A 12,970-nucleotide genomic window follows, 5' to 3' on the forward strand; every position below is an offset into this window, starting at 1 on the left:
TATCATTTAAAGCAATAAAGATCCAAATCAAACAAAGATTGAAACATTTTGACTCTCTCAGTGTCATGATACATAACATCAAAATATTACATTGAATAGGGAAATAAAAGAAAACACAGTCCATCCACAGGTTGCTACTTATCTCAAAAAGTGACAAGTGGCTCAATACTACAAAAAGATTGCTAGCATTGTCATATTGATTCTAAGTTTTTGAAACTCTGTTCAAAAATCATATTGTAATCATGGATCATACCACTACAGGGTTATTACAAATGATTGAAGCGATTTCACAGCTCTACAATAACTTTATTATTTGAGATATTTTCACAATGCTTTGCACACACACATACAAAAACTCAAAAAGTTTTTTTAGCCCTTCACAAATGTTCAATATGTGCCCCTTTAGTGATTTGGCAGGCATCAAGCCGATCATCAAGTTCCTCCCACACTCGGCGCAGCATGTCCCCATCAATGAGTTCAAAAGCATCGTTGATGCGAGCTCACAGTTCTGGCACGTTTCTTGGTAGAGGAGGTTTAAACACTGAATCTTTCACATAACCCCACAGAAAGAAATCGCATGGGGTTAAGTCGGGAGAGCGTGGAGGCCATGACATGAATTGCTGATCGTGATCTCCACCACGACCGATCCATCGGTTTTCCAATCTCCAAGAAATGCCGAACATCGTGGTGGAAGTGCGGTGGAGCACCATCCTGTTGAAAGATGAAGTCGGCGCTGTCGGTCTCCAGTTGTGGCACGAGCCAATTTTCCAGCATGTACCAGATACACGTGTCCCGTAACGTTTTTTTCGCTGAAGAAAAAGGGGCCGTAAACTTTAAACCGTGAGATTGCACAAAAAATGTAAACTTTTGATGAATTGCGAATTTGCTGTACGAATGCGTGAGGATTCTCTACTGCCCAGATTCGCACATTGTGTCTGTTCACTTCCACATTAAGAAAAAATGTTGCTTCATCACTGAAAAAAAGTTTCGCACTGAACGCATCCTCTTCCATGAGCAGTTGCAACCGCGCCGAAAATTCAAAGCGTTCGACTTTGTCATCGGGTGTCAGGGCTTGTAGCAATTGTAAACGGTAAGGCTTCTGCTTTAGCCTTTTCCGTAAGATTTTTCCAAACCGTCGGCTGTGGTATGTTTACCTCCCTGCTCGCTTTATTCGTCGACTTCCGCGTGCTACGTGTGAAACTTGCCCACACGCGTTCAACCGTTTCTTCGCTCACTGCAGGCCGACCCGTTGATTTCCCCTTACAGAGGCATCCAGAAGCTTTAAACTGCGCATACCATCACCGAATGGAGTTAGCAGTTGGTGGATCTTTGTTGAACTTCGTCCTGAAGTGTCGTTGCACTGTTATGACTGACTGATGTGAGTGCATTTCAAGCACGGCATACGCTTTCTCGGCTCCTGTCGCCATTTTGTATCACTGCGCTCTCGAGCGCTCTGGCGGCAGAAACCTGAAGTGCGGCTTCAGCCGAACAAAACTTTGAGTTTTTCTACGTATCTGTAGTGTGTCAATGAATGGAGCTACAGTGAATTTATGAAATCGCTTCAATCATTTGTAATAGCCCTGTGTATGTGCATTACGTACAGTCGGTGCTAAAGGGCAAAAACTGAGGTTGAAGTACTCTGTTTCTAATGTTAATCTGTCCATTTTCAAGGGCAACAAGCAGATCAGCTACCTGCTACTTTTGTTATATGCTTTGAATGAATTGTTGTTAAGTTTTTAATTTATTACTTTTACCAAATTTTTTTCCTTTTTTATTATTTCATTGAAATGACAGACAGGTCTTTAATTTTTGGAACCAAATATAGCTTTGTACTTCATTACTTGTAAAAATATTTCCAGACTACGGTTCATACCATTTTGCAATAAAACTTACGTCTAGCGATGACAAAAAACTGCCGTACAGACTGAGTGGGGTCAAGTCTTGCTCATTGCACCTATGTATATGCCTTAAACCGTGGCACATCACAGCAGACACATTATTGTCTCATCAGTGCTGTTCCAATTCTTATGCCATTTGTTTGTTGCTCATTTCTGTCATCAGTGTTATTAAAACAGCACTGATCATTTTCCCCAGTTTCTACAATAAAGCAGTATTTCAAACCAATTGAAAATTTTACTTGCAAAAATTACTCATTTTTTGTAAAAAAAAAAAAAAAAAAAAAGGTTATTTAAAAATGAAAATTTTAGCATTGCTGCTGTGGATAATTAATATTTTGGTTCTTTCACTCGGTTATTAGTAAAAATGAAAAATACCTGTTACAACCAAGCCCAAACAAATACAGAAAAATACCGGTTATACAGGACTACAATAACGGTATCAGTTTTAATTGGACGGCTTTTCCCATCCCTGTCACCGAGGGGAAGTCCTAGCTTATGCAAAAGTAAATTATTTATCAGACAGAAACTGCATAGAGAGCAGAACCAAACTCTTGATGTGCACAAGAGAGTTATGTTCAAGAGGCAAGAAACGAAAATGCGGTGCTATTCTACGTTACTCATTGAAGCTATGCGTAATAAATGCAAAACAATTATTTGTATTGCAGAGGGGTCAGTGATTAATTTCATGACAGATATTTTTTTTTGTATTAGTGTGTCTGTTTATTCGAATAATTATCTAGATAGAAAAGTTATTTGAATACTAAATTCATGTCGAAGCTGTCCAAGTTGACAGTCATGTATATGTGGTGTGTGTGTGTGTGTGTGTGTGTGTGTGTGTGTGTGTGTGTGTGTGTGTGTGAGTGAGTGAGTGAGTGAGTGAGTGAGTGAGTGTGTGTGTGTGTGTGTGTGTGTGTGTGTGTGTGTGTGTGTGTGTTTTTTTGAATGAGTGGTATGTGTTTCTCTTTCTTTTTCTGATGAAGGCTGTGGCCAAAAGTTTGTGTGTCATTTAATTGTGCCCATCTGCAACTTAACAAATAATCTTTACAGTAAGTAGCAATCTATCTTTTTGCACATTGTTGTTATTTGAATACTAGCTGTCTCTGATATAGACGTCTGTGTGCAGTATGTATCTAAAAGAGTAAATTTTACCAGGAAATCGAATTACTGTACAGTAATAAAATTCGAATAGACAAAAAATGCAGTATTGTCTCTCTCTCTCTCTCTCTCTCTCTCTCTCTCTCTCTCTCTCATATAGCTTCACCTGTCACAGATTGCAGCCGTATGTGTGTGTGTGTGTGTGTGTGTGTGTGTGTGTGTGTGTGTGTGTGTGTTGCATTTGCATGAGTGCACATGTGTATGTTCTCTGTGTCCGACAAAGGTGTTATTGGCCAAAATATGACTTTCTGACAGTCTTTTTGTTGTGCATGTCTGTTACTCAGCATTTCCTCTATGTGGTTAGTAGCAACTATCCTTTTCATAATATTGTCATATTTATATATTTTTTCCTCTTTCAAACAACAAAAAATACCTTTGTCCCCTCAGTTTAGCATTAAACCTAGCTGTCTGTAGCAGTTTCTTACTTATTGCAGAAGTACGAGAAAATGGGAAATCGGAAGAACCGAAAGCTCCCATCTCAGATGAGACTGCAGAAGATAAGCCTGCAAACTCAGAAGGGTCTGTGAAGACTGTGGGTGCTGTCACAGATGAAGACGTGATAAAGTCTCGACAAGTAGAGAAGAAAAAGGTGAGTCTATTTTCAGAATTTACTTAACCAGCACTGTATCTACTTGTCTGCAGACTTCTGTGAAATGTGACAATTCAGAAGAATTACAGTACTAAATGCAGTAAACGAGAAAGTCGCTGATGGACAGCAAAGTCTACTAGTGTAAAAATGAACATTAAAGATTAAGTAGTAGTTTCTTCATTTGTTGCACATGTAAGTCAAGTTTATGTACATTTTCCTTTAAGTGAATTTATTGTACTGTGTTTTGCAAATTGAACTGTTTGTGACAAAATGGAGGTTGCTAAAGAATTAAAAGTTATTGCCAAACCAAAAGTACTTTCTCAAGAATCAGAATTCAAAGTTGTGTGAAAATTTTCTTCTTAATCAAGTTCCTTGATTGTTCGTACATGTTATAGTAGTATTTTTGCTCAGAAATACAATGTGTGTGTGATTAAATTTCCAGTTTCAAAGCTCTGTAGAAAGACAAACGCTGCTCAGAATGACATCAAATGTTGAACAGCATATTATTGATGCAGTGGAAATGTCACAGAACAAAAAAATTTGGCCAATAGATGGCACTGTAAGCATCAGAATATGCACACCAACAGACACACGGTACACGGCTGTTTGTCAGTTTGTGTCCAAAATGCCCAATGTGACTGCTTGTAAAGCTCTTTTACAAGAATGGTGACTGTGTACCAGTAGCCATGCAGAAGTTCCAGGCACTCACGGGTATGAAACAAGGCACTGGACCGATGACTGCTAATGGTGTGGAGAAAAAGATTACAGAGTTCAAAAATTTGTGCTTTTGAAGTGAAATGTAGCAGAGGGAGGAAAGATGTCAGTCTGATGTCTGTCGAAGATGTGACCACAGCATTGCAGGAAGGGTCGAACAGTGGTGCGCAATGAGACGGCGCGTGGGGAGTTGTACGTACTCGGAGATGCCTGCGAGCACGGTCCGTAAAATCTTATGAAACACCCTGCATTGCTATTCGTACACAAATACCTATGTTCAAGAGTTGCTTCCTGTTGATCTGCCAGAGAGACAAACATTCACTTTGGAATGTCTTGCTGGTGGGAAAGTGTACAATGAATGGCCGTGAAACATTCTGTGGACAGACGAGGCCCATTTCCATCTCCAGTATGCAGAACTGCAAAGTATGGGCAACACAAAATCCGCAAGCACATCAACAGGTACCACTTCGTTCTGCAAGGGTGACTGTGGTACGGGGTGACGGCATTTTCTATCGTAGGGCCATATTTTTGTTTTTTGAGGAGATGAATCCTGTGAGTCCTGTGACCTGTACCATCATTGGTAAACGCTATGCAAGTCTTTTGCACACAAATGTCAGTCCGACCCTTCGACAGCACGGATGTGAGAGTAGGCTTATTTTAATGCTAGGTGGCGCTCCTCTGCACATTGCGCAGCCAGTGAAGCAACTGCTGCTGGGACATTGTGGAAACGCTAGAATTATCAGCTGTCATTTCCCTACAGCCTGTCTGTCCAAATGACCTATCTTAATTCGTGTGACTCTGGGCTGTGGTGTTGTCTGATTGATGTTGGGTTCAGTGCTCCGATTTTGAACGTAGCTGAACTCAAGGCGTGCATTGTGCAGTGCTTTAAAAACTTATCTCATTTTGCTTTTTATGCAGTATTTGGCCCCAGGACATTCAAAAACAGATCTGGTGGATGAGCTTACCTAACCAACCGTGCCACAACTGTTAACTGCCAAACTTGTGCACATTGAACAGTATGGAAGGTGTAATGTGCAGCTGAAACGTATCGTATTGATCCGTCATTTGTAGCTGACCACATTTACGTTAAGACTTTAACAGTGCCATTGGTGAAATTTTCATTTCTTCCCTGTGACATTTCCCCCTGAATCAATAATATGCTGTTCGGACTTAACATCATTCTGATCAGTGCTTCTCTTTCTACAGAATTTGGAACTTGAATTATGTTATGAGTTATGATATATCCCTCACTGATGGAGTTACCCCATTTTTGTTGCTAAACAGATTTTCTGTCTACTATTAGAAAGTAATTAAAAAAAAAAGGTAGAGTTGGAATATTTTATGCTGTGAAGTGATGCAAATGCCTTTTTTCAAATAGCTATTTTCTACTACGCGGGTAATCCCAAAAGTAAGGTCTCCTATTTTTTTATAAGTACATAGACCTGTTTATTTCTACAATGGTTTACATTAGTTTACAGCTTAAACATTTAGCTATTTTTCGACATAATCACCATTTCTGTCGATGCATTTTTGTAGACTCTGTGGCAGTTTTTGTATGCCCATGTCATACCAGCTCACCGCCATACTGTTCAGAAAGTTATGAACCACTTCTTTCACCTCGTCGCTGGAGCTGAATTGCTTTCCGGCCAGATGTTCTTTTAACCTAGGGAACAGGTGATGCTCACTGGGTGCCGAATCAGGACTATAGGGTGGGTAGGTGATTATGTTCCACTGAAACAGTTGTAGCAGAACAACAGTTTGCCAACCAATGTGTGGGCGAGCGTTGTCATGGAGAATGTGTATGCCCTTGCTCGAAATTCCTCTTCTCCAGTTCTGAATTGCTTGTTTGAGTTTTTTCAGTCTCACAGTACCTGTCAGCATTAATTGTGGTCCCAGCGATTCAGCTCCGACGACGAGGTGAAAGAAGAGGTCCATAACTTTCTGAACAGCATGGCGGTGAGCTGGTATGACATGGGTATACAGAAACTGCCACAGCATCTACAAAAATGCATTGACAGAAATGATGATTATGTCAAAAAGTAGCTAAATGTTCAAGCTGTAGCCATTGTAGAAATAAACAGGTCTATGTACTTACAAGAAAATAGGAAACCTTACTTTTGGGATTACCCTCGTACTAATGCGAAGAGAATATGCGTGAGAAAGTGCTAGGCTGAACTTAGCAAATTTTCTCTCCAGTCCTTATAAATAAAAATGTTGCACTTGCTTTTCACCACTGTTATTAATTCAGCACAAATTTCCACAGTCAGTAAGTTTACCAAAATATTGATATGTGCTAATTCAATCAGCCATTACTTTCTCAAGATCAGTCCAGAATTTCTCCACAGTCTGTCGATCCTTTCTGTTAGCAATGTTGGTGGGGGCATGAACATTAATGAAGGTATATTTCTTGTTAGTGCACTGCATGTGCATTGTGATAAGGCGGTTGCTTGTGGGGCGCATATCTCTTATGGAGTCTATTATATTTTTATGTGTGACAAAAGCCATTCCCAGAAGTGGAGCACCTTCAGCAATAAGTTTTTCTGTTTTACACTTAAAGATGCAATAATTTTCATAATGTATTGTGGCTCCATCTGTGAATTGTGTTTCTTGAAGGGCTAAAATCTGAAATTTTTGTCAGTCTAGCTCCTGTACTAGGCCATGTGATTTTTCTGGTTGCATTGGAGCGTCAGGGTTGCTACAGGAAAATCAGGGAAATTTGAAAAAAAAAAAAAAAAAAAAACACTGGAAAAAAAACCTCGTTTTTGTCTCAGTAGATGAAATGGCTTCCCTACTGAGATGTCGCACATCGTCGGTGGCTGGGTGCAACTGAGTTTGTGCTCCGCTTCCCTACTACCTCATTCTTAATGCTTCTCCCCTTCCTACCACTCCCCTCAGCTAGGAGTCAGTGCTGCCACCACTTCTTGCTGCTAGCCCAGCAGTTGCCAACGAGAGGCAGGCAGACATGATATCTTATTCTCAGAGACTGTTGACACAGCGGATGGAGACGGTGGTCATGTGTACGTGTGTTGTGTCTGAGTGATTGTCTGAATGTATCTGTGCTCTCGTATTCTGACAAAGGCTTTGGCAAAAATTTAGCTGTGAGAAAGTGATTGTCTTTTCTATGTGCCGTGCGGGATTAGCCGAGAGGTCTAAGGCGCTGCAGTCGTGGACTGTGTGGCTGGTCCCGGCGGAGGTTTGAGCCCTCCCTCGGGCACGGGTGTGTGTGTGTGTGTGTGTGTGTGTGTGTGTGTGTGTGTGTGTGTGTGTGTTTGTCCTTAGGATACTTTAGGTTAAGTAGTGTGTAAGCTTAGGGACTGATGTCCTTAGCAGTTAAGTCCCATAAAATTTCACACACATTTGCACTTTTTTTTTTTTTTTTCTTTTCTATGTGCCTGTCTGTGGCTTCGCAATCATCTTTATGGTGAGTTGCTACCTTTCCTCATTAGCATTGATTCTCAGAATATTTGCACAAGCTATCTGTTGCACGGATTGATCACTGTGGTCTCATTTCATCGCCATAGTGTCTGAGATGTATGAATAGCTGGTCACGCGTGTGGACTTCCATGATGGGCCAAACCCACAGGCCATTTCTGTTGTTATCACTAACAGATTGGGTCTGCCGATCTGAAGGCCGTAGCTTCCCACTAATCTGCGGGCCCTAACTGTCGGATCTAGTCTCGTCGATCTGCCTGCAGGCCGGGTCTGTCTGTGTGTGGTGTAATGCGGCGGATTTCCGTGGTTTATCCGTGGACCCAGGATTACGGTGCTCCTCGCCACAAGTGATGCTTTTCAGGAATTGTGACTGTCTCACTGCAAGTACATTGTATAATGCGGCATTTTATAGATAGTTTATTTATTCTAGTACATTTTGGCACTTTGAAAGTAGTTTATATATTAGAAAGTATGTATGATAAGAAGAAGAAATTTGTGGCAGTCACTGGCAGTAGGTTTGCTAGGTACTCGTGTATTTCTTGAAAGAAAAGTCACACAGTACCTGTAAAATAATAGACATAACAAAGTTGGTAATAACCGACAGTAGTGAACATTGCTTTTTTATTGGCAGTCACCTATAGTGTTGGTTTACACAACTCTTTCACACCTTATACACTTCTTTAAAGGGGCCTACTTTTTTCTGAGGTTATTTCTGAAGTCAGTGAAGGTATTTTAAATCTGTCTTGTAACTCTAATGAAATACATTGTATTTTGTCACCAAATGTGTTGTGTTTTATTGAAATAAAAGAAAATCGGTGATCTTAATGAAACATATATACAATTTGGCTTGCTTTCTTTGTCCAGAAACTGTTCATTACAAAACATGTTGATGTTAGTACTTAAGATTTTTGCTCACACGTTCAGAAATACGGAAATCTTTACATTTTTTGTCAACTTATATCTTACCCTTGAGATCTCAAAATTTGTCAGGGAAAAATGCTATATCTTGTCTGGAAATCAGGGAAATATCAGAGAATTTCACTTGGGGAAACTTGTGGCATCCTTGAGTGTTCATACTATACTATACTATACTATACTATATTGAAATCAATATAATAGAGGGAAACATTCCACGCGGGAAAAATATATTTAAAAACAAAGATGATGTGACTTACCATACGAAAGCGCTGGCAGGTCGATAGAAACACAAATAGACACATACATACACACAAAATTCAAGCTTTCGCAACAAACTGTTGCCTCATCAGGAAAGAGGTAAGGAGAGGGAAAGACGAAAGGAAGTGGGTTTTAAGGGATAGGGTAAGGAGTCATTCCAATCCCGGGAGCGGAAAGACTTACCTTAGGGGGAAAAAAGGACGGGTATACACTCGCACACACACACATATCCATCCACACATATACAGACACAAGCAGACATATTTAAAGACAAAGAGTTTGGGCAGAGATGTCAGTCGAGGCGGAAGTGCAGAGGCAAAGATGATGATGAATGACAGGTGAGGTATGAGTGGCGGCAACTTGAAATTAGCGGAGGTTGAGGCCTGGTGGGTAACCGGAATAGAGGATATATTGAAGAGCAAGTTCCCATCTCCGGAGTTCGGATAGGTTGGTGTTGGTGGGAAGTATCCTGATAACCCGGACGGTGTAACACTGTGCCAAGATGTGCTGGCCGTGCACCAAGGCATATTTAGCCACAGGGTGATCCTCATTACCAACAAACATTGTCTGCCTGTGTCCATTCATGCGAATGGACAGTTTGTTGCTGGTCATTCCCACATAGAATGCATCACAGTGTAGGCAGGTCAGTTGGTAAATCACGTGGGTGCTTTCACATGTGGCTCTGCCTTTGATCGTGTACACCTTCCGGGTTACAGGACTGGAGTAGGTGGTGGTGGAAGGGTGCATGGGACAGGTTTTACACCGGGGGCAGTTACAAGGATAGGAGCCAGAGGGTAGGGAAGGTGGTTTGGGGATTTCATAGGGATGAACTAACAGGTTACGAAGGTTAGGTGGACGGCAGAAAGACGCTCTTGGTGGAGTGGGGAGGATTTCATGAAGGATGGATCTCATTTCAGGGCAGGATTTGAGGAAGTCGTATCCCTGCTGGAGAGCCACATTCAGAGTCTGGTCCAGTCCCGGAAAGTATCCTGTCACAAGTGGGGCACTTTTGTGGTTCTTCTGTGGGAGGTTCTGGGTTTGAGAGGATGAGGAAGTGGCTCTGGTTATTTGCTTCTGTACCAGGTCGGGAGGGTAGTTGCGGGATGCGAAAGCTGTTGTCAAGTTGTTGGTGTAATGGTTCAGGGATTCCGGACTGGAGCAGATTCGTTTGCCACGAAGACCTAGGCTGTAGGGAAGGGACCGTTTGATGTGGAATGGGTGGCAGCTGTCATAATGGAGGTACTGTTGCTTGTTGGTGGGTTTGATGTGGACGGGCGTGTGAAGCTGGCCATTGGACAGGTGGAGGTCAACATCAAGGAAAGTGGCATGGGATTTGGAGTAGGACCAGGTGAATCTGATGGAACCAAAGGAGTTGAGGTTGGAGAGGAAATTCTGGAATTCTTCTTCACTGTGAGTCCAGATCATGAAGATGTCATCAATAAATCTGTACCAAACTTTGGTTTGGCAGGCCTGGGTAACCAAGAAGGCTTCCTCTAAGCGACCCATGAATAGGTTGGCGTACGAGGGGGCCATCCTGGTACCCATGGCTTTTCCCTTTAGTTGTTGGTATGTCTGGCCTTCAAAACTGAAGAAGTTGTGGGTCAGGATGAAGCTGGCTAAGGTGATGAGGAAAGAGGTTTTAGGTAGGGTGGCAGGTGATCGGCGTGAAAGGAAATGCTCTGTCGCAGCGAGGCCCTGGATGTGCGGAATATTTGTGTATAAGGAAGTGGCATCAATGGTTACAAGGATGGTTTCCGGGGGTAGCACATTGGGTAAGGATTCCAGGCGTTCGAGAAAGTGGTTGGTGTCTTTGATGAAGGATGGGAGACTGCATGTAATGGGTTGAAGCTGTTGATCTACGTAGGCAGAGATACGTTCTGTGGGGGCTTGGTAACCAGCTACAATGGGGCGGCCGGGGTGATTGGGTTTGTGGATTCTAGGAAGAAGGTAGAAGGTAGGGGTGCGGGGTGTCGGTGGGGTCAGGAGGTTGATGGAGTCAGGTGAAAGGTTTTGCAGGGGGCCTAAGGTTCTGAGGATTCCTTGAAGCTCCGCCTGGACATCGGGAATGGGGTTACCTTGGCAAACTTTGTGTGTGGTGTTGTCTGAAAGCTGACGCAGTCCCTCAGCCACATACTCCCGACGATCAAGTACCACGGTTGTGGAACCTTTGTCCGCCGGAAGAATGATGATGGATCGGTCAGCCTTCAGATCACAGATAGCCTGGGCTTCAGCAGTGGTGATGTTGGGAGTAGGATTAAGGTTTTTTAAGAAGGATTGAGATGCAAGGCTGGAAGTCAGAAACTCCTGGAAGGTTTGGAGAGAGTGATTTTGAGGAAGAGGAGGTGGGTCCCGCTGCGACGGAACTGTTCCAGGCAGGGTTCAATTTGGATGGTGTCTTGGGGAGTTGGATCATTAGGAGTAGGATTAGGATCATTTTTCTTCGTGGCAAAGTGATATTTCCAGCAGAGAGTACGAGTGTAGGACAGTAAATCTTTGACGAGGGCTGTTTGGTTGAATCTGGGAGTGGGGCTGAAGGTGAGGCCTTTGGATAGGACAGAGGTTTCGGATTGGGAGAGAGGTTTGGAGGAAAGGTTAACTACTGAATTAGGGTGTTGTGGTTCCAGATTGTGTTGATTGGAATTTTGAGGCTTTGGAGGGAGTGGAGCTGGAAACCAGGAGATTGGATAGTTTTTTTGAGGTGGAGGGTGGCATGCTGTTCTCCTGGTTTCCCAACTTCGGAAAGGAACTCACTCACCCTTCACAACCTTTCCAGCAAACCTCAACCACATCTCATTGCACACAAACCCAGTCTCTCCCATCTACTCAATCTCCCCGGAAACCATCCTTGTAACCATTGATGCCACTTCCTTATACACAAATATTCCGCACATCCAGGGCCTCGCTGAGATGGAGCATTTCCTTTCACGCCGATCACCTGCCACCCTACCTAAAACCTCTTTCCTTATCACCTTAGCCAGCTTCATCCTGACCCACAAATTCTTCACTATTGAAGGCCAGACATACCAACAACTAAAGGGAACAGGCCCCCTTGTACGCCAACCTATTCATGGGTCGCTTAGAGGAAGCCTTCTTGGTTACCCAGGCCTGCCAACCCAAAGTTTGGTACAGATTTATTGATGACATCTTCATGATCTGGACTCACAGTGAAGAACTACTCCTGAATTTCCTCTCCAACCTCAACTCCTTTGGTTCCATCAGATTCACCTGGTCCTACTCCAAATCCCATGCCACTTTCCTTGACGTTGACCTTCACCTGTCCAATGGCCAGCTTCACACGTCCGTCCACATCAAACCCACCAACAAGCAACAGTACCTCCATTATGACAGCTGCCACCCATTCCACATCAAACAGTCCCTTCCCTACAGCCTAGGTCTTCGTGGCAAGCGAATCTGCTCCAGTCTGGAATCCCTGAACCATTACACCAACAACCTGAAAACAGCTTTCGCATCCCACAACTACCCTCCCGACTTGGTACAGAAGCAAATAACCAGAGCCACTTCCTCATCCTCTCAAACCCAGAACCTCCCACAGAAGAACCACAAAAGTGCCCCACTTGTGACAGGATACTTTCCGGGACTGGACCAGACTCTGAATGTGGCTCTCCAGCAGGGATACGACTTCCTCAAATCCTGCCCTGAAATGAGATCCATCCTTCATGAAATCCTCCCCACTCCGCCAAGAGTGTCTTTCCGCGGTCCACCTAACCTTCGTAACCTGTTAGTTCATCCCTATGAAATCCCCAAACCACCTTCCCTACCCTCCGGCTCCTATACTTGTAACCGCCCCCGGTGTAAAACCTGTCCCATGCACCCTTCCACCACCACCTACTCCAGTCCTGTAACCCGGAAGGTGTACACGATCAAAGGCAGAGCCACATGTGAAAGCACCCACGTGATTTACCAACTGACCTGCCTACACTGTGATGCATTCTGTGTCGGTATGAGCAGCAACAAACTGTCCATTCGCTTCAATGGACACAGGCAG

At 43.2% G+C, this 12,970-nt stretch overlaps 1 protein-coding gene across 1 annotated transcript in view; it reads left to right on the top strand.

Annotated features, from left to right (window-relative positions):
• Window positions 1–12,970, top strand: part of LOC124553688 (tRNA-dihydrouridine(47) synthase [NAD(P)(+)]-like) — a 226,826-nt gene that overhangs the window by 98,154 nt on the left and 115,702 nt on the right. Inside the window, exon 5 of the mRNA XM_047127588.1 lies at window positions 3,488–3,642. Within this exon, the coding sequence (XP_046983544.1) occupies window positions 3,488–3,642 (155 nt within the window). The remainder of the gene's footprint in view (window positions 1–3,487; window positions 3,643–12,970) is intronic.

Source organism: Schistocerca americana, chromosome 11, assembly GCF_021461395.2.
Source record: "Schistocerca americana isolate TAMUIC-IGC-003095 chromosome 11, iqSchAmer2.1, whole genome shotgun sequence".
Taxonomy (NCBI): Eukaryota; Metazoa; Arthropoda; class Insecta; order Orthoptera; family Acrididae; genus Schistocerca; species Schistocerca americana.